Genomic DNA, 23,257 nt, shown 5'->3' on the forward strand with positions numbered 1-23,257 from the left:
ACAAACATTAGTAAACCACCACTTGAATACAACAAAGTTTCATTTAGACTCCATGATGAGGCCTCAATAAGGAAGTTCACAGCTGACCTAGAGACTGTTGACTGGCCTACAGAATTCTCCAAGGCCAATGGTATTGATGACTGGACAGACATTTTTCTTAACAAATTACTTAGACTATACAACAAACATTGTCCTATAAAAACGAAACAGATCACAAACAAACGGCTTGGTTGCCCATGGCTAACCAGCACCATTCTGAAATCCATTGATAAGAAACACCAATATGAAAAGCAATATAGACAGGGCTTAATACACAAAGATATTCTTAAACACTATTCATCAGTCCTCACCAAAGTAATAAAGAAAGCCAAACAACTATACTACTCCAGTAGATTCACTGACACAAGAGGAGATAATAAAGAGACCTGGAAAACACTCTCTCAGATTCTAGGGACCCACAAACTGAAAAAAACCAAGAATATTGTCCTAACTAAACATAATGAAACACCACTGCATCCCACTAACACAGCTAACAAGATAAACGACTTCTTCTCAACCATAGGCTCTAATCTCGCCAATAAAATCCCACGTACCAATGCCCATGCCGGGGACTACCTAGATGGGAATTTCCCAAATTCCTTCTATCTTGCTCCAACTGAGCCCACGGAAGTCACCGAGATTATAAAGTCACTTAAAAATAACTCAGGGAATCTGTCTCATGTCCCACCATTATTGTACAAGAGAGCGGCCCATGTCCTCTCGCATGCTATCTCATTACTTTTTAACAAGTCACTAGAAACTAGCACCTTCCCGAAACTACTCAAGACGGCAAGGGTTACACCAATACATAAAGGTGGTGACCCTACAGATTTAAACAACTATAGGCCAATATCAAACTTACCATTGCTATCCAAAATCTTTGAGAAACTCATGCACAGGAGACTATATTCATTTATAACGGCACAAAACATACTCAACCCCTGCCAATTTGGATTCAGGAAAAATAAAAGCACTAACGATGCAATCATAAAAATGCTAGATCTGCTTTACACAGCATTGGAAAATAAGGAATATCCACTAGGAATTTTTATTGACCTAAGAAAAGCTTTTGACACAGTAGACCACGGCATCCTACTCCACAAACTTGACCATTATGGTATAAGAGGCCATGCGCTTACATATTTCAAATCTTCCTTACTAATAGGTATCAGTATGTCACAATTAAAGACACAGCATCAACAACACAGCCACTTGATACTGGAGTTCCGCAGGGAAGTGTCCTTGGTCCCCTGCTCTTCCTCATATACATCAATGATCTTCCAAACGTATCTCAACACCTGAACCCCATTCTCTTTGCTGACGACACGACTTATGTCATCTCTCACCCAAATCTTGCCACCCTCAACACCATTGTTAATGAGGAGCTGATCAAAATATCGACTTGGATGACAGCCAATAAACTTACGCTTAACACTGACAAAACCTACTACATTATGTTTGGTAGCAGAGCAGGAGATGCGCAAATTAACATTAAGATAGACAACACTCTAATTGCCAGGCATAATGAGGGCAAATTCCTAGCCCTATACCTCGACAACAACCTGAACTTCAGCACCCATATCCAACACATAACCAAAAAAGTATCCAAAACGGTTGGGATCCTCTCCAAGATACGATACTACGTGCCGCAAAATGCCCTTCTCACACTATACCATTCACTTATATATCCATACCTCACCTATGCTATCTGTGCTTGGGGTTCAACTGCAGCAACACACCTAAAGCCAATAATGACCCAACAAAAAGCCGCAGTAAGAATAATCACTAAATCCCATCCCTGGCAACACACACCCCCACTCTTCATAGATCTAAACTTACTCCCTGTTCAGTACATCCACACTTATTACTGTGCAGTCTACATCTACAGGACCTTAAATTCCAATATTAACCTTGACCTAAAATGCTTTCTTGATAGTTGTGACAGAACCCACAGGCATAACACCAGACACAAACATCTCTATGACATTCCCCATGTCTAACTAAACCTTTACAAAAATTCAATGTATGTCAAAGGCCCTAAAATCTGGAACACCCTACCTGAAAATTCTAAAACTGCAGACACATTCATCACCTTCAAAACTACCATTAGAAAACATCTTATCTCCCTGATACACCCTGTCAACTAATTACGCGAATACCACCTGGTGGTTAACACTTACACTCACTCACCCATTTGACCATAAACAGAAATATCAATCTCAATCTTAAAATAATGAATCTTAACTAGTCATAAGTTGGCCTGTGATACTCCAATACTAAAACTATGTATAGTGCCAAAACAAAAGTATTCACATTGCTAAACTCACTAACTAGTATTTAGTCACTTAGCCATAATACCAACTTACCTCATAATTTTGTAATATTTTAAACTTAAGATTTAATCTAAGTCTGCCCGAAATGCCTAGCCATGCTAGGTGTTCTAGTGGTACACTCTGTAATTATTATTTTACTACATGTAAACCACACAATAACCAAATTCTGTAAACTCAGCATTGTAATCCTTATAGAGAATAAACTTGGAATTTGAATTTGAATTTGAATTTGAATTCCTCCAACCTTTCCTAGGCCGTCCCCTACCCTGCCTTCCATCCACTACAGATTTTCACGCTCTCAAAGTCATTCTATTTTGTTCCATCCTCTCTACATATTCGAACCACCTCAACAACCCCTCCTCAGCCCTCTGGATAATAGTTTTGGTAATCCCACACCTCCTAATCTCCAAACTATGGATTCTCTACATTATATTCACACCACACATTACCCTCAGACATGACATCTCCACTGCCTCCAGCCTTCTCCTTGTTGCAACGTTCACCATCCATGTTTCACACCCATATAAGAGTGTTGGTATAACTATACTCTCATACATTCCTCTCTTTTCTTCCACAGACTCCTCAGTGCACAACTCGCTTTTTTTCCCTTGTCAATTCTACGATTCCCCTCATCTTTCATAGACCCACCTGCTGACACGTCCACTCCCAAATATCTGAATGCATTCATCTCCTCCATACTCTCTCCAATCTGATATCCAATCTTTCATTACATAATTTTTTTATCCTCATCACCTTACCCTTTCCTATACGTATTCACTTTTAATTTCCTTCTTTTACATACTTACATATCATAAGTTTACAAGCCTCTTCAGAAAACGGTGACCAACTGCCATTCTGCAGAGCTTGTTGCAATTCTCGGGAGTTGATGTGACCCGAGTTATCTTGATCCACAGAACGGAACCACAATACAATGTTGGGGTCTATGCCCGCAGAAGCACCAGGGTAACCTAAGAAAGGAAAAGCATACCCTTCTTTAGAATACTAAATACATTAACCCCTTCAGGGTCCAAGGCCCAAATCTGAAGTGCTGCCCCATTGTCCAAGAATTTAAAAAAAAAAAATTTGTTATTTTTTCTTATGAAATGGTAGAGAATCTTTTTGTGAAGGTAATAAAACAAAGTACGAAATTTGATGGAAAATTGACAAAATTGTGCTCTCGTGAATTTTGATGGGTCAGCGATATTTACGAATCGGCGATTTTGCCGACTTTGACTCCCATTTTAGGCCAATTACATTATTCCAGTCAATCAAATTCTTAGCTATTTCACTAGTATTACTTCTATTCTATTGATTGAGCACAAGAAATCGCCAAGTCAACTGTTTCAACTACAAATTAAAGTGATCGGAAATTGTTAATTTGGCCAATTTAACACAAAGTTCAAAATATTCCAATTTCAAAATAGGGTCCAGAATAAACAATGTAGGTATTCCTGGAACTAAACTAACATTTCCTCTGTTCATTAGTTATGTTTTGAGGCTTTACAAATAAATTCCATTTTGATTTTTTATTCACATAATGAATTTTTATTCACACCAAAAAATAGAAGATTTACTGTTATGAAATACTGTAATAATTGTATAAATATCATCACCATATTTGTGAATGCATATTAGACCCACCAGCTGGCGTGTATCAGACGTGTGAGGTCGTTTGTTTACTCTTGAATATCGGCAAAAATTTAACATTTCTGCTACTTTGAGCTCAGTTTCAAGCCATTTCCAGTGCGAAAACCAATCAAAATCATCTCTATTTCTGTAATATGTCTTCCATTCTATCAAATGAGACCAAGAAATCGCAAATAGAACTATAAAAACATACAAAAAAACACTGCAAAGTCGCTGTTTTAATCGAAAAATCATGATCTCAGTTTTTTTCTCTCATTATACACAGTGTGCTGCAGGATTTGTTTTATGTGGTGCACACATACCACATAGATGTATTCTCTCATATTTAGGCCCAAATGTACCACTCACAGTTTATCAGAGTGAGCTGAGCTCATGACGTAGATCTACGGTTTGGACCCTGAACGTAAAGCCGTAGATCTACGGAACGGACCCTCAAAGGGTTAATGGGTATTTTTCTTAATTGAGTACCATATAGAATAAAAGACCTTGAGCTGTGAAAAAGCATGAAGTTATGGGTTAAACTCACTAAAAGTACATCTCTATTTATAATCAGGTGAAACATTTCACAATTCTATATCTTTCTTTCTTTCAACACACCGGCCGTATCCCACCGAGGCGGGGTGGCCCAAAAGGAAAAATGAAAGTTTCTCCTTTTACATTTATTAATATATACAGGAGAAGAGGTTACTAGCCCCTTGCTCCCGGCATTTTAGTCGCCTCTTACAACACGCATGGCTTGCAGAGGAAGAATTCTGTTCCACTTCCCCATGGAGGTAAGAGGAAATAAACAAGAACAAGAACTAGTAAGAAAAATAGAAGAAAACCCAGAGGGGTGTGTATATACATATATGCTTGTACATGTATGTGTAGTGTGACCTAAGTGTAAGTAGAAGTAGCAAGACATACCTGAAACCTTGCATGTTTATGAGACAGAAAAATGGACACCAGCAATCCTACCATCAGGTAAAACAATTACAGGTTTCCGTTTTACACTCACTTGACAGGACAGGACGGTAGAACCTCCCTGGGTGGTTGCTGTCTACCAACCTACTACCTAGGACAATTCTATATACTGTAGTAAATTACAAATTACAGAAAGTATGTAAAATGAACCATGAGCATAGAACATCCCCAGAATGGGTAGAAACACTGGGCATGTTTCCTTAAAACACCTGCTGTCCCTGTTCCCCTGTTCACCTAACAGCAAGTAGGTTCCTGAGTGTTAGCTGATTGGTGTGGGTCACATTCCGGGGACAAAATTAACCTAAGTTGCCTGAAATGCTCTGCATAACCAAGGGCTTTCTATATAGTACGTCACTGACATCAGCTATGGTCTGCATAAGTAGTATCATGTACATGTATAAAGATTATTATTAATGTCCATACCTGCCTGAGTCTGCTGTCCTGCATATCCTTGTTGAGGTTGTTGTCCAGGGTAACCACCTTGAGGCTGCTGTCCCTGGTATCCAGCTTGAGATTGCTGGTATGCAGCATACTGTTGCTGCTGCTGCTGTTGCTGCTGCTGCTGCTGCTGCTGCTGGCTGGGATATCCTGATGGAGGTGCCTGCTAAAAATGGAAAAAATGAAGATAAAAACATGCACTTTAAAATTCATGACTACATATTTTTTATATAACATTTATACTGTATAGAGCATGGTTGCCAAATAAACTACGGTAATTCCAAAACTGGCAATAATGTTTTTATTTGACATATATAAACAAAAATCTAGGTAGTAGGTTGGTAGACAGCAACTGCCCAGGGAGGTACTACCGTCCTGCCGAGTGTGAAACGAAAGCCTGTAATTGTTTTATATGATGGTAGGATTGCTGGTGTCCATTTTTCTGTCTCGTAAACATTCAAAATTTCAGGTATGTCTTGCTACTTCTTCTTACACTTAGGTCACACTACACATACATGTACAAGCATATACTATATATGTACACACCCTTCTGGGTTTTCTTCTATTTTCTTACTAGTTCTTGCTCTTGTTTATTTCCTCTTACCTCCATGGGGAAGTGGAACAGAATTTTTCCTCTGTAAGCCATGCGTGTTGTAAGAGGCGACTAAAATTCCGGAAGCAAGGGGCTAGTAGCCCCCTTCTCCTGTATATATTACTAAATGTAAAAGGAGAAGCTTTCGTTTTTCCTTTTGGGCCACCCCGCCTCGGTGGGATACGGCCGGTGTGTTGAAAGAAGAATATAAACAAAAATCTAGGTAGTAGGTTGGTAGACAGCAACCGCCCAGGGAGGTACTACCGTCCTGCCAAGCGAGTGTAAAAAGAAAGCCTGTAATTGTTTTACATGATGGTAGGATTGCTGGTGTCCTTTTTTCTGTCTCATAAACATGCAAGATTTCAGGTACGTCTTGCTACTTCTACTTACACTTAGGTCACACTACACATACATGTACATACAAGCACATATATACACACCCCTCTGGGTTTTCTTCTATTTTCTTTCTAGTTCTTGTTCTTGTTTATTTCCTCTTACCTCCATGGGGAGGTGGAACAGAATTCTTCCTCCGTAAGCTATGCGTGTTGTAAGAGGCAACTAAAATGCCAGGAGCAAGAGACTAGTAACCCCTTCTCCCGTATAAATTACTAAATTTAAAAAGAGAAACTTCGTTTTTCTCTTTGGGCCACCCTGCCTTGGTGGGATACAGCCGGTTTGTTGAAAAAAAAAATATAAAAACAATGTCCATTACTGAATTTAAAATTATACTGAGGACCAGAATCACAAAAAAGTTATCATTTTACAGTAGCCATTAAAGAACTTATAATGAAAACTATATGTAAAGGAGTACTTTGAGTCAAAAATATTAAAAGTAATTAAGCAGTTTACACACACAGCTATTAAATGTTAAAAGACATGCATTCATTATAAACTTTGTCTCCCACATAAAAAAAACTTAGCTAAAAGTTCACTTGTTTACAGGAAAGGGAAGGAGTGTGCAGGATCCCCCAGTAAGAAGGTAGTGTTGGGAAAGGAGAGTATGCCTAGTCCTCAATCATTAAAGTATTATTTCATTGGCTATTTCCATGGAGAGATCCAGCCCCCAATGTTGTGATAAAGACTATACAGCTTGTTGCTCATCTGCATGACCCCATTACAGTTGTTACCTCCTCTGATATACTGGACAATTAGCCCTCCATTTCTGTGGGTAGGTAAGGCACCTTGAAGCCCCATAAATCTAAATTTCATGAGCAAGACAAAAATATGGAATAATTTTTGTTTTAGAGAGTACATCTCTTTAACCCCCAACCCTTTTCAATGTACAGACCCCCAAAAATTAATATTGCTCCCAGTGTCCACAAAAACATTCTTATGAAATTGCAGAGAATCTTCTTCTGAAGATAATGACGCCAGAGGTATGAAATTTGATGGAAAACTTACAGAATTACGCAGGTGCAAAGTTAGTGGTCTGAGAGCAATTTATGAATTGGCAATTTTGAAGACTGAGTCTTATTTCAAGTCAATTTCATTGCTCTATTTGTCCAAATTCTTAGCTATTTTGCTAGTATGTGTTCGGTTCTATCAACTGAACACAAGAAACAGCCCATTCAACTATAACAAGTACGTACCCTATAAACCATACCCCCGGCCGGGATTGAACCCGCGGTCATAGAGTCTCAAAACTCCAGCCCGTCGCGCTAACCACTAGACCAGCTAGCCACAATAAGATTCATCCAACTAGGTATATTTCTACACCATAGGAAGGTTAGCACAGGCACCTCTGTGACCACAAATGCAAGTTTTTACAGACGAATCTCCAGCTAGCGTGGCCGTGACGAACTCTAGTTCAAGTCCCTTCACTGCCGTCAACATGACTTAAGACTCTATGACCGCGGGTTCAATCCCGGCCGGGGGTATGGTTTATTTGCAATCGTGTCATTACGATTTCTTAAGTCACGTACCCTATAAAAGTGCACACAAGTAGGTAATTTGGCAAATTTTATGCAAAATTAAAAATAAAATAAAAATAAAAGTGTAAAATAAACAATGCAGATATTCCAAGCACTAAAACAACATTCCCTCTGTTTGTTAATCATATTCCCAGGCCTCTCCTCTATTACACTTGCCTTCCATTTTGAATTCACAATCACACAAAAATAGAAGATTCACCCTTATTTCCCAGATAATAATATATAACAAGGAATGACTGATCATGGTTTACAGCACCCCAATAATTTAATCAGATCTATTAAAGAACTCATAAAACAGACTGGAGGTATAGGATAGCCTTATCCATCCTCAGAAAAATTGGAAAAATTAGAATATTTCCACAATTTTGAGCCCAATGTAAGCCACTGTACTTCCAGTCCTGAAACTAAAATCATCTTGGTATTAAACAATACCAAAGAACAGCCCAAAAAACTATAAAAACCATCCCAGAAAACACATCAGACACTATTTTAACCCAAACACATAGTTTTGCTTTTCCCATCATGCACTGCATGGGGGCAAGATTTTTTTTATACTGTGAACAGTCACTGTGCAGACCCATTCTCTCATATCTAGGCTAAAATTTACTGCTCACAGTTAATCTGAATGAGCTGACCTCATGACAGAACCATGCAAGGGACCCCTAGCCTCAGTGACACAGTTCTACACGATAGCCACTGAAAGGGTTAAACTATTAGTCACGTATTGAACCGTCCAAGAGTTGCAGGTCAGTGATGTACCTGCAGGCATAATTCATTGTGCCTCCAAATTTCCTGTGAGTGGCAAATTTAGGCATAGACAGAAAAGAATGGGTCTGCACACTGGATGTGTGCAGTAAACATAAAAATCCTGCCCCCACACAGAGCGTGATGGGAACAGCTACCCTCTCAGCCTGTTAACATGGCATGCAGATGTGAACCCCCCCCCCTCACTCCCACAATTAACCAATCATTGTTAACACCTAAGAGCACTAGAAGTAAGGATAGTGATTCTGATGTGGAGTTCCAAGGGTTTGAGAAGAAAATGAGTGAAGGTGACACCAGGAATGCCCATAATGCCACTTCAACTCTTCTATAGGTTGAGGGACTGACCACCTCAAACAATTTCTTCACGGTTGAGTGACTGATTACATCATCTTACCTCACCACTAGTCCTGCTGCCTACAATACATGATCCTCTGTATTTCTCTGATAAAACCTCCCACTTAGGCAAAAAGTTTCAAGAATGAACCTACCCAACTGTTGTACTTGTCTTATTCATCAACTTGTCGGTATTTAATACAATTTTCAACATGTCCAACACAATGCTGACTCACAGTGCTGATCTGCCATAGGATGTTGTCTTTTAATATATCTTTTATATAATTATTGAAGCTTCATTTATTCATATATATTCATATATTTAAAAGTCAACCAATGCCTAAAAAGGCCAAAATAGCCTTTTTAGGGCCAAACTGGCAACCTGGTTACATAAATTCTCAATACACATATTAGAAAACTTAAGTCAAATTGTTATATAAAATGTCAGCGACTGCAAACCAAAACATTCTAGATTATTCCAGAGTTATAAATTACTCTTATGGCTACCTGAAATACTCTGTATATCCTGGGGCGAGCCATAAAAATACATACTGTATATCCTGGGGCGAGCCATAAAAATACATACTGTATATCCTGGGGCGAGCCATAAAAATACATACTGTATATCCTGGGGCGAGCCATAAAAATACATACTGTATATCCTGAGGCTTGCCATAAAAATACATACTGTATATCCTGGGGCGAGCCATAAAAATACATACTGTATATCCTGGGGCTTGCCATAAAAATACATACATGTCAATTAATCCACTGTCAATTATGTACTATTCTTTGTAAAATTAAAGTTTGTCATTCGTCATGGTTAACTTGCAGGAATGCAGGGAAGGATGTAGATAAGCAAGGAAAATCCACAGAAAATATTTAACTCTCACCATATTTCTTGTAAACATGTCAGCATTCTTAGCTTGGTTTTGTTTTCAATTCCTACCGCTAAAACTATGATAGCCATACCGCTCAAGGGCTCGTGATCCAGGGAAATTGGATCTGTGCTCCAGTTCCCTGAATTAAGCCTGAATACCTTCCATCCCCCTCCACAGGCACTGTATAATCCTATGGGTTTAGCGCTCCCCCATGATTATAATAATATGATAATCATTTTAAATGTTAGTTTCTATGGCTATTAGTGTTTCTTATAGAAATGTTGCTAATCTTCTTCCTCTTCTGTTCTGTGTTCTCCACCACTAAGTAGTTTCCCCTTGAATGCTTATTTAATTTCCTCTCATTCATAATGTACCTTAGCTCTAGCCTTTTTAAAATAATCATGTATTAATATATTAAACCTTTTTGGCAGTTTCTCTCTCTATCTCTCTTGTTTTGTCCTTTGTCCAATAGTTTTTGTCTACCTGATGGTTTCTTGTAGTCTTCCTGTTTATTTCCTCGACACTAGCAATTCTTCCTTATGCTTGACCTGAGTTTGTACTACTCCTGTATTTGTAGCTATGGCAGCTATGCTTGTGTTGTCCCATCATCAGTATTTAATCTATCATGCACTGTAATTTTCATCGTTTCCACTGTAGCACTTGCTCTCTCTCTTGTACTTCATTCCCATGTTCAACTGAAAGAAAATTTCTACTACTGTTTTGACACTGTCATTTCCTCAGTTTACATTCAAGATTCTTTGTTTCAGTATGATACAATGTTTGGACATGGGTGACTGACAAGTAGGTGTGAGCGCAGAAAGTCCCTTAATATGCAGAGCATTTCAGGCAAACTTAAGCCCAGCTTAAGATTAACAAGGCTTCATGTTCCTCCTCATGGTGGATGATGTTAAGAATTCTTTAACTATTTTTTATTTATTTTTTGATTTTACACATGCTAATATCCTTTTTTTATCCTCGTAACAAGTACACATTTTAGAAAGAACACAAAGGCACAATACTGTGACTGGAACAATACACAATTAACCCACAAATAGGAGAAAGAAACTTTATGACGAAGCTTCGGTCTGACATGAACCATTAACTAGTCGCATTTTTTTAGCACTGTCAACCTTTCATCGTAACTCTTGTCTCCAAGAGTTTTATTTTTTGTAACATGGCTATAAGCTTATATATTTCATCCACATTTTTTTAAATGTGGACACCACACCACCACAATATGTTTCTATTTTGGCTTTAGCTTGCATTTCCCCTTTTATACAATTTTCAAAGGCCACTTTAAAGTAACTTATTGAGGTATACGAATTTCCTCAGTTTCATTTGCCTACACAATCATTCCATGACACACTTGTATGTCTACGATAAAGGATCTTATGGTGTTTATCTTCACAATACTCTGAACAGATGAAACTTTGGACCACTGAGTTACAAAGGTCACTAAAGAGCAAAACTCAAGAAACAGATCCCACACATGCTGAGTTTTTGACTAGTTATTCTTGCACTACAGAAGGCTTCAACACTCCACTATGCAACCACTAAGTCATGCTGTGACATCTACAATCAGAGAAGCATCTATACCTTATGCACGTTAAACTACTAGGATGTTTGTGCCTCACCCCTTGAGCCTGACCAGGGTAGCCTGACGGCGGAGCCTGGCCCGTGTAGCCTCCCTGGGGCTGACTGTAGCCTTGATAACCCTGCAAAAAACATTACCATTAATGCTTATGTTAAAAGCAGGTCACCATAGTACTCTTGTCTGCATCACATCTGTATAGAATTAAATCAGTGTGTGAGGCTGGTCTTACTCATAGACAAAGAAAACAAATGCAAAAAAATGTTCATGCCATAAGTGATAAAATGACAGAAATTTACCTGGCTTTAACCCCCTTTGACTGTTTCAGGCCTCTTTCTGAAACTGTCATTCTATGTCGCTCAATTTTTGAAAAAAAAAAAATTATTTTTTCTTATGAAATGATAGAGAATCTTTTCCCGATGGTAATGACACCAAAAGTTCGAAATTTGGTCGAAAACTCATGGCATTATGCTCCCGCGAAGTTAGCGGTCTCGGCGACATATGCGTATCGGCGATTTCACCGACTTGGAGTCCTATTTTCAGCCAATTCCATTGTTCCAGGTGACCAAACTCATAGCTATTTCTTTAGAACTCCATTTTATCTATCAGCTGAGTACAAGAAAACTTCCATTTACTAATTTGGACTACCCAATATGGTGGTCAGAAATTGGCAATTTGGCCAATTTCACGCAAACTAAAAAAGATGCCAATTTCAAAATAGGGTCCAGAATAAACAAGGTAGACATTCGTGGCACTAAAATAACATACGCTCTGTTCATTAGTCACATCTCTAGGCCCCTCTTATATTATTATTGCTATCTATTTTGATTTTTTATTCATACAAAAAAATACAAAATTTACTGTTATGCAGACTACTGCATTATTGTAAAAATGGTATAAATAATATCAGTGCACTAGTGAAAGAATATTAGACTCCCCAGTTGACGTGTATTGGACGTGTGGTGTGATTTATTTACTCCTGAACATTGGTAAAAATCGAACATTTCCGCTACTTTGAGCTTAGTTTCAAGGTCGTTTTCATCGTCAAAGTAATGAAATCATCTCTATTTCTGTAATATGTTTTCCATTTTATCACCTAAGACCATGAAAACGCGAATACAACAATAAATACTATACGAAAATACACCTCAAAGTCGGCGTTTTATTCCAAAAAAACGATCAGTTTTTTTTTTCTCATTACGCAATGTGTGCTGCAGGATTTTTTTTATGTGGTGCACACTGACCACACAGACACATTCTCTCACACGTGGGCCTACCAGCTTTCTCCCGCTTGACTTGAAGCCGCTAGAATTATTGAGTATATATGTCAGAAACATTGGCTCGTAAGACGTATTTATACGTCGAAAACAGTCAAAGGGTTAAAAGATGGTAAACAAAAACACACTACACTTGATATCACTAGAGTAGCAGATAGTATATTTAATATATATCTATGCCTTATGTGGACTAGTGACCCCTTGTTCCCCAAGTACACTGCCTTCCGCTCTGAACCTTACAGTGCTAAAAATCCTTTTTTTTTAATAACCAAGGTTTACTGCCTGAGTCACTCCCTCATTGACATAGTAATTCCCTGTAGGTGGCAAGCAATTCTTGTCAGCTAAGAAGCTGCTTATTTACACAAGGTCTGACTCCTCATTCTCTCTTGTCTAATGCTCCTATAATCACATTTGCACATCCTGCTCTGTGTTAGCCAGAATACTGTAATACACATTCTTTAATTGAGCATTTGTGGTTGTGTGGGGTTCAATTTATTTTTCACCCATTAACTTCCCAGGATGAGGTCATGGCTAGACAATAAGAGCCCCTACAGCCCTATTGTTATGATTCATGTCATGGTCTGTTAGATATTAGTGATAAATGCCTTCTTTACACTACACTTAACCTAAGTTGCCAAAAATGCTCTGGATAGCCAGGGGCTCTCTATATGTCAATGCCAATGATGTCAGTTAGGTCTGTACAAGTTGTATCATGTAGGTGTAGAAATAAAGATTATTATATATTATTATACACTTGCAGCATATTAGCCAGTGACAACATTCACCAGCCAAATGACATCATGCCCAAAATTGGCAGCAGGGCCTTTAGGCTGGCCTGCCCTTAACCCAACAACACTGCAATGTAATGTCTGGTTTCCAAATATGAACACACAGCTGAGGTAATTTACAATTCTTGTTTTCAACCTCAATCCCAAACTGAGGTAGTTGTTTGTGCTTCAGCTGTAACAGAGATGATTACAAGACCATGACAAAGGTTGCCAGGAAAGATGAAAGAACAGGCCTAGACCTGCAGTGCATAACATCAATTCATACTTAAGGGAAATGTCTGCAGAACTCTACTGATCAGTCTGATTCTTAGTTTCCAGGATCTCTCACTACATCTCACACCTCACACCCACCCGTAGATAACACCTTCCACGCTTTCTCTCATACTATGGCCAACCTTATATTTATGCATTCCTTTATTTTTCAGATATTATGTTACCTAGCTGTCAACCATTTCAAAGCTACAAATCATGGTACAGGTGAGGTGTTAACTCATGGTGAGTGAGTCGTAAAACTCCAGGCGAGCGCATCAGCTACTTGGCTAGCTGGCTACTGTTTCAAGGCTACTGTTAAAAAACATCTCCTTACCTTAATTGATTCATGACAGCAATATAATATGTACTGGGAATTTTACATAAAATAATCCATGTACTTAACCTCATACATCCAAGTGGTACAAGAATTATTAATGCTCACTGTCAGTGTATTCCTGTCTGTTCATTTTGACAATACTGTTTAATAGAAGTTTTCTGCTTAGAATGACCAAGGTCCTTGATAATCTTCAGATAACTTGTATTGTAATTTCATAAACTAGTACCTCTCCTTTTACAATTAGACAACTGATTTTTTTTTATTTTATGAATTATAACATGTGACTTATTAATTATTGTTTTAACTTCCTGTTAATACCTACACTGTAACCCAAGGGACTTCCCTCAATATCAGTCATGATAAGTAGGGTTTTCTGTTTGACACACTATTAATGCTTTCATGTGTCATTTTTATTATTATTATTATTATTATTATTATTATTATTATTATTATTTTTTTTTTTTTTTCTTTTTTCAACAAGTCGGTTGTCTCCCATCAAGGCAGGGTGACCCAAAAAAGAAAGAAAATCCCCAAAAAGAAAATACTTTCATCATTCAACACTTTCACCACACTCACACATTATCACTGTTTTTGCAGAGGTGCTCAGAATACAACAGTTTAGAAGCATATATGTATAAAGATACACAACATATCCCTCCAAACTGCCAATATCCCAAACCCCTCCTTTAAAGTGCAGGCATTGTACTTCCCATTTCCAGGACTCAAGTCTGACTATATAAAAATAACCGGTTTCCCTGAATCCCTTCACTAAATATTACCCTGCTCACACTCCAACAGATCGTCAGGTCCCAAGTATCATTCGTCTCCATTCACTCCTATCTAACACGCTCATGCACGCTTGCTGGAAGTCCAAGCCCCTCGCCCACAAAACCTCCTTTACCCCCTCTTTCCAACCCTTTCGAGGACGACCCCTACCCCTCTTTCCTTCCCCTATAGATTTATATGCTTTCCATGTCATTCTACTTTGATCCATTCTCTCTAAATGACCAAACCACCTCAACAACCCCTCTTCTGCCCTCTGACTAATGCTTTTATTAACTCCACACCTTCTCCTAATTTCCACACTCCGAATTTTCTGCATAATATTTACACCACACATTGCCCTCAGACAGGACATCTCCACTGCCTCCAACCGTCTCCTCGCTGCTGCATTTACCACCCAAGCTTCACATCCATATAAGAGTGTTGGTACTACTATACTTTCATACATTCCCTTCTTTGCCTCCATAGATAACGTTTTTTGACTCCACATATACCTCAACGCACCACTCACCTTTTTTCCCTCATCAATTCTATGATTAACCTCATCCTTCAAAAATCCATCTGCCGACATGTCAACTCCCAAGTAACTGAAAACATTCACTTCTTCCATACTCCTCCTCCCCAATTTGATATCCAATTTTTCTTTATCTAAATCATTTGATACCCTCATCACCTTACTCTTTTCTATGTTCACTTCCAACTTTCTACCTTTACACACATTCTCAAACTCATCCACTAACCTTAGCAATTTTTCTTTAGAATCTCCCATAAGCACAGTATCATCTGCAAAAAGTAACTGTGTCAATTCCCATTTTGAATTTGATTCCCCATAATTTAATCCCACCCCTCTCCCGAACACCCTAGCATTTACTTCTTTTACAACCCCATCTATAAATATATTAAACAACCATGGTGACATTACACATCCCTGTCTAAGACCTACTTTTACCGGGAAGTATTCTCCCTCTCTTCTACACACCCTAACCTGAGCCTCACTATCCTCATAAAAGCTCTTTACAGCATTTAATAACTTACCACCTATTCCATAAACTTGCAACATCTGCCACACTGCTCCTCTATCCACTCTATCATATGCCTTTTCTAAATCCATAAATGCAATAAAAACTTCCCTACCTTTATCTAAATACTGTTCACATATATGCTTCAATGTAAACACTTGATCTACACATCCCCTACCCACTCTGAAGCCTCCTTGCTCATCCGCAATTCTACATTCCGTCTTACCTCTAATTCTTTCAATTATAACTCTACTGTATACTTTTCTTGGTATACTCAGTAAACTTATTCCTCTATAATTTTTACAATCTCTTTTGTCCCCTTTCCCTTTATATAAAGGGACTATACATGCTCTCCGCCAATCCCTAGGTACCTTCCCCTCTTTCATACATTTATTAAACAAAAGTACCAACCACTCCAACACTATATCCCCCCCAGCTTTTAACATTTCTGTCATGATCCCATCAGTTCCAGCTGCTTTACCCCCTTTCATTCTACGTAATGCCTCACGTACCTCCACCACACTTACATTCTGCTCTTCTTCACTCCTAAAAGATGGTACACCTCCCTGGCCAGTGCATGAAATTACCGCCTCCCTTTCTTCCTCAACATTTAAAAGTTCCTCAAAATATTCTCGCCATCTACCTAATACCTCCCTCTCCCCATCTACTAACTCCCCTACTCTGTTTTTAATGGACAAATCCATACTTTCCCTAGGCTTTCTTAACTTGTTTAACTCACTCCAAATTTTTTTCTTATTTTCATTAAAATTTCTTGACAGTGCCTCTCCCACTCTTTCATCTGCTCTCCTTTTGCACTCTCTCACCACTCTCTTCACCTTTCTTTTACTCTCCATATACTCTGCTCTTTTTATAACACTTCTGCTTTGTAAAAACCTCTCGTAAGCTACCTTTTTCTCTTTTATCACACCCTTATTATTATTATTATTATTATTATATTATTATTATCATTATTACAGGTATTGTTACTAACAAAAATGTACTAAACACAGATGGGTCAATCAGCATTGTTGTTGTGGGGAAGACGAGGAGAAATGCCTTCATTAGGGGCAAAGATGTAGAGGGATGTGTCAGTGTAAAATGTACAAGATGTAGTTGGTGCAAAAAGGATAGTTTCAGCTAGTCACTGTGTCTGTATTAATGGTAAAAACTATAGAGATAAGGGTAGCTTGAGTAAGAATAATCAAACATTGAAACAGTTGCCAAAAGTGAAGTCTATGTGCTCTTTCAATTAAAATAAGTTCGACAGTTCAGCCTGAGAGAACTCATATGAAGGTGTTGGGCATCTCTCCACAAGATGTCCATGAGAGAGTTCAATATGCAATGAATTTTGTGCCATAAATATGATTTTCAAAAAATTGATACTACAAGAGAAAAGCCTGGCATAGTTTATTTAATTTTGCATAAATCTGGCAAACAAACTGCCTCAACAATTGCTGTCATACCTGAATTACTTGACCCTCCTCACTCCACCTCCACCTGAAGTTCTAACAGCATTAATTCAAGAGCTGCTCAAGCAACAAGATATTGTCCCCCTCCTCAAGAATCAGTTATTTCATTAATCTCTAAACTTTCCAGTAAATAAACCAGACCATTCTCATCCTCTCATTTTAAACAACAAATAAATAATATCTTTATTTACTACAAGTACATGTACATGGTATACAGGCCTAGCTGACATCACTGACAAATGTACTACTATATAGAAAGCCCCTTGTTATGCTGAGCATTTCGGGCACATTAGGTCAGTTTTGTCCCAGGATGTGATCCACACGAGGCGACTTACACCCAGGTACCCATTTTAAACTGATGGGTGAACAGGGACAGGGACAGCAGGTGTCTTATGGAAACGACATCCCTAATGTTTTTCAGCTGTACCAGAGGAGATTCAAATAGGTGACCAAAAATGGCAATTGTGTTGAATAGAATCTTGCTTTGTCCTGACAGTAACAATAATGGGCAATTCTGTAACCAATGGACTTCCTCCATTGTTTCAGAGTTGACTGACTCTGAATTTTGTTTCTTATTTGCAAAGATTGTTATACGGAGGTCCAATATATCTAAAGCTGACTGTGACCAGTTTCAAGAGATTTTGCTTTGCTATGGACCAGGCTTGTCTGGTGCCTGCTTGGTCAGTCAAGCTGTAGCTATTGGCAACCCACTGACCCACATATCCATCACAGCCTGGTTGATCTGAAGCCTGATTAATGGAGTTGCCTCAAGAAGACTTCTATGCTTTTCCAAAAAAATGTTTCTACCTTCTGGAAGAATACTAGAGTCTGGGCCCACGGAAGTTGATAAAATGTTCTTTTATTGTGCCCACAATGCTCCTCCTTTTCACTGGATTTACTTTATAAGTCCTCCCATCTCTCCAGTAAATTATTATGATAATGTGATTACACCGCTGACTTGTAGCTAGGTTCATGATATATCTTCTTCAGAACTTGTTCATATAATTTTTATTTAATTACTAGCAATTGGTGGCACTTACTACCTCCTCTTCTACCACATTCCATTTTAGTAAACAAATTTCCTTTCAGTAATAATGTTTTCTCAAGTATGATCTCTCCTTTGTTTATGGTAGTGGTGCAACCTCATCTGTTCTTTCATAATCTGTTTATTATGACTCCCTTAGGATAAGATTTGTTTGGATTTTTAACCTAGAGTTTTAACCAACCAGGATAACCCAATAAGTCAGTACGTCATCGAAGACTGTCTGTCTTTATTCCATTGGGGTCCTTTAATCTTGTCCCCCAGGATGCAGCTCATACTAGTCAACTAACACCCAGGTACAGTGGTGCCCCGAGTTCCAGCCATACTTCGTTCCAGAAGGCTGTTTGAGTGACGTTACCAAATGAATTTGTTCCCATAAGGAATAATGTAAATTAGATTAGTCAGTTTCACACCCCCAAAAATACACTTACAAAAGCACTTACAATATTACGCTTACATAATTGTTCGAGTTGATAACTGTATGAAACTCAGGGTACCACTGTACCTACTTACTGTTAGATGAACAGCAACAGCACATGTAAGGAGACATGCCCAATGTTTCTACCCATGCCAGGGATTGAACCACAGACACTCAGTGTGAGAGGTGAGTGCATTGCCAACTGAGCCATTGAATGCCAATGTATTTCAGGCACCTTCTCCAATAATTTCCAGCAACACAAAATGTTGCCAGTGTTCACTTTCTGATGAAGAGTAAATGCAAGCAAAGATTTCAGTCACGGTGTTGGTCACAATAGTGTTACATTTAAAGGGCACATGACAAGACTCACAAATATCAGAATAAACAATTATGACTATTCATATGAACACACTACACATTACAAAAATTCCCAAGTTCTACACTTTATTAATGATTAAGGACAATGTACTGTTAAGTTGTACATTAGTTTACATATTATACAGTAAATTATATAAAAGAATTTGGAAAGGGAAGTTACCAATACATTTTTCAATCTTAACCCTATAAAAACTTGGTTAGTAATACATGTACATGTCTTTATGTATGATTCTGTTCAGTAGAACAGAAGCATACATAATGTGCTACAAGTGCAGATGTATCGTTTTCGTTCAACCAAATTCTCCGGAATCAGAGATCCTCGGAACACCCTCGAGGTATACTCCAGGTAGCTGTGTGTTGGAAGGAAGAATGACACTAGTCTGCTCAGTTTTGACCTAAAGATGCTCCATTAGGACAAATTAAAACTTTTAAACTTTAATCTCCATATGTGACTGACCTTGGTCACAGTTGGAGTGACCAAAGTCCTAGGATTAAAACAATTCCAATAAAATGTCCTGTTGTTTGTACGTAGTCTCTTTTTTTCCATACTCGTCAGTATCACATACCATTTTTAAAGTCTCTTTCCTCTACTATCCATTATGAATCTCTCCTCTTTCCATGTGTCATGAGGACCTGGTTCCATTGCAGAAAAAATGGCTGAACCGCTACAGTGACAGATCAGAGAAGTTTTGCGAGTGAGGTGCAAGGATTCGACAACACCAGCTGTTAGTCTACAATGTGAGGGGTCTATGGAGCAATTTGGAGAAATTGTCACACATCCTCAATATACAGCAGCTGCAGTAAAAGTAAACAAAGGGCTGTACTTGTGGTACCATATTCACCCTGAATGGGAGCGACTTTACTGATGATACCAGGTCATCAACTGATCCAGAGAAATCAACATTTTGTCTACTGTTAGTTAGTTAGTTCTTCCATACATAAATTTAGTAAAATTACTGGCAAGCACTAACTTAATGCAAGTCTAAATTATGTTATTGAGTAACTGAAGGTTATATTTTATCAAGTCGCCGAACCTGCCACCTGATGTGAAGACCAACTTCGCTGGATAACCTTACCCCACGTGTGACCCTACTCTGAGTCCCAACATGGTCCAGCGATGGACTGGTGAGCTACAGAGACCACTACTGTACTGGAATACACCTACTGTGACCGAGAATCTCCAATATCTATGGTACATATTACTGTAACTTGAACTGTGCGCAAAGTTCATAACCACCGTATTATACACACTGTTCCACTGAGTGTATACCAAATGTAACTAGATATGATTGTGCATAAGTACTGCATTATGTTTGTGAATGAATCCATTGTGCAGAAAACCTTCACTTGAGGTACCAAATGCAGACAATCCACTGGCCATGAATTTGTACCCATACTTGTGCCTTTGAAGAGCAGATATACCATATCAAACACATCTCTGCTGTTTGTCTCCACTGGGAAGACAGGAAAAAGGCATCATATCTCCAAATTAGCAATCTATAATATGTTCCCAATCAAGTGTATACCAGTCTACCAATCCTGTGTTAATAATTTGTTGTTATTTGCATATTTCATGGTCATGTCAAATGCCTTTAAATTTCAGGTTCTCATCCCTATAAAATTTACTTGTGATATTTTGCTCCCAATGTAGGACTATGGTTGTAAATAATTAATTACCAATGTAACTCATTTAGTTATCAAAACTTTAGGGCCAGTCACTCAACAATTATGTACCTCCGAAATCTTTTGATTACTACCCACAGGATGGATATAGGATATATAATAAATATTTTAAACTAAACTGTGGGATGCATAAGGAATCGAACAAGCATCAGTTAAAAATTAATGTGATTTTGTCTTACGTACCCTTGAATTTATTTATGGTAGAGAGACTCATAATTCGTGCAACATTAACTCATGTTTTCCATAACCTGCAAATTATTTTTCTCTTCTAGTTTTAATAGAAGCACACATTATCATTATTACACTGCAGTGGAATACTTCTCATCACACCTCGGTGGGGCTATTGTTTTGATGACGCAGGAGGCTTAGCATCACTTCCTGATGTGAATACATTACACAGTCTCTCTAGACATTTACCATACAGTTGTTCCTCTCTTGTTTAGCAGTCTGTTTTCGATCTTTTTATCATTCAATCTCGTAACTGGATATAATTTTGGCATCTGAAAGGAATACCTATGTTGCTAGTGATGCCAAGTACAAAATTAAGCCAGAAACTGCCTATTTCAAAAGCCTTGAAGTTATTGACATGCTAAAGGGTGGTGGACGAGTCATGCAGACAACACATTTGATGTTAGGGAGCCAACAATGTTTAATTCAAGACAATGAGGAGAGAATATGTGAGACTACAGCCACCCCTCTCATCTCCCTTCAGGATATTATGCACAAACAGATTAAGGTAAGAAACAAAAATTTATGTAACCTCTGTCCAGCTACACTTAGGCTTCATTTTCACTGCTTAAATTTCACTACATTTTGGGTATCACAGAGAGGAACATTATCCACAATGTTAGATAAGAAAACTATTATTTTTTTAAAGCAATAAGAAATTAAAAAAAAATATTTTGTCTGGTTATTTTGGAAATGGGAAGAATGCAACTTTATTTTTCTCTTAAGTTATTCACTCCATACATCACGATATTCATTGGAGCTGATTTCGGGAACATAACCTGTATGAATTATGGTATTTTTACTGTAATTAAATTCTTGTGTTAGCTGGAGTCTTACCTAAAATACAGTGGTACCTCGGGATACAAACTTTTTTCATTCCAGAAGGCTGTTCGAGTGCTGGTACCGAGTGAATCTGTTAAGATAATATAAGATTTCGTTTGAATTTTTAACCCCGGAGGGTTAGCCACCCAGGATAACCCAAGAGAGTCAGTGCATCATCGAGGACTGTCTAACTTATTTCCATTGGGGTCCTTAATCTTGTCCCCCAGGATGCGACCCACACCAGTCGACTAACACCCAGGTACCTATTTGCTACTAGGTGAACAGGACAACAGGTGTAAGGAAACGTGTCGAATGTTTCCACCTGCCGGGAATCGAACCCGGGCCCTCCGTGTGTGAAGCGGGAGCTTTAGCCACCAGGCCACTTACAAAAACACTTACATAAATACACTTACATAACTGTTCGAGTTTTGAGCTGTTTGTAAGCCGAGGTACCACTGTACTCAACATAATATGGACCATGTAAAAATATACTATATAAATTATCCCCATACTGCCCCATACATATGCCTACAGCTAATGTGTCATAAACACTAAATGAGTGGAAACTCTGAATATCATAAACACTTTAACAACATTAAAATAAACCCATAGAATATAGACTTTTATAATTCATTGCTCACACAAGCACATACTAAGTGCACCTCTCACTTGTCTATATCCATCACAACATTTATCTGCGACTTATTTTTGCTTCACCAGCTACAGACATCTAAGTGTCATTGTAAAATGGAAATTATGCTGATCTTAGACTTGATACAATATGTACAGCATAGTCATTGTAAATTTCCAAAGCTTGTAAGTCATTGTTTATATTCACTTCTCGTCTTTTTTATTGTGTAAATTCTACAGCATTAAGTGGGTTGAATAATAGAAAATCATATTTTTGGCTAATGGGGTAAAAGCTTTTTGTGGTAACCAAAACCCAACCTAACCTAACCTAGCCTAACCTAACCTAGCCTAGCCTAACCTAACCTAGCCTAACATAACCTAGCCTAGCCTAACCTAACCTAACCTAGCCTAACCTAACCTAACCTAGCCTAACCTAACCTAGCCTAGCCTAACCTAGCCTAGCCTAACCTAACCTAGCCTAACATAACCTAGCCTAGCCTAACCTAACCTAGCCTAACATAACCTAGCCTAACATAACCTAGCCTAGCCTAACCTAACCTAGCCTAGCCTAACCTAACCTAGCCTAACCTAGCCTAACCTAACTTAGCCTAGCCTAGC

General features: G+C 38.3%; 1 protein-coding gene across 4 annotated transcripts in view; it reads right to left on the reverse strand.

Moving 5' to 3' along the window:
* LOC128684696 (sorcin) overlaps positions 1 to 23,257 on the reverse strand; it is a 42,352-nt gene that overhangs the window by 18,028 nt on the left and 1,067 nt on the right. Inside the window, exons 2-4 of one of the 4 annotated variants that reach the window (XM_070099336.1) lie at positions 11,557 to 11,637; positions 5,406 to 5,583; positions 3,179 to 3,340 (exon numbers count right to left, since the gene is read on the reverse strand). In XM_070099336.1, the coding sequence (XP_069955437.1) occupies positions 3,179 to 3,340; positions 5,406 to 5,583; positions 11,557 to 11,637 (421 nt within the window). Of the gene's footprint in view, positions 1 to 3,178; positions 3,341 to 5,405; positions 5,587 to 11,556; positions 11,638 to 23,257 lie in introns of all 4 variants that reach the window. The other 3 variants (XM_070099335.1, XM_070099341.1, XM_070099337.1) reach the window with 3 other exon arrangements.

This window comes from Cherax quadricarinatus, chromosome 5 (assembly GCF_038502225.1).
Source record: "Cherax quadricarinatus isolate ZL_2023a chromosome 5, ASM3850222v1, whole genome shotgun sequence".
Lineage (NCBI taxonomy): Eukaryota > Metazoa > Arthropoda > Malacostraca > Decapoda > Parastacidae > Cherax > Cherax quadricarinatus.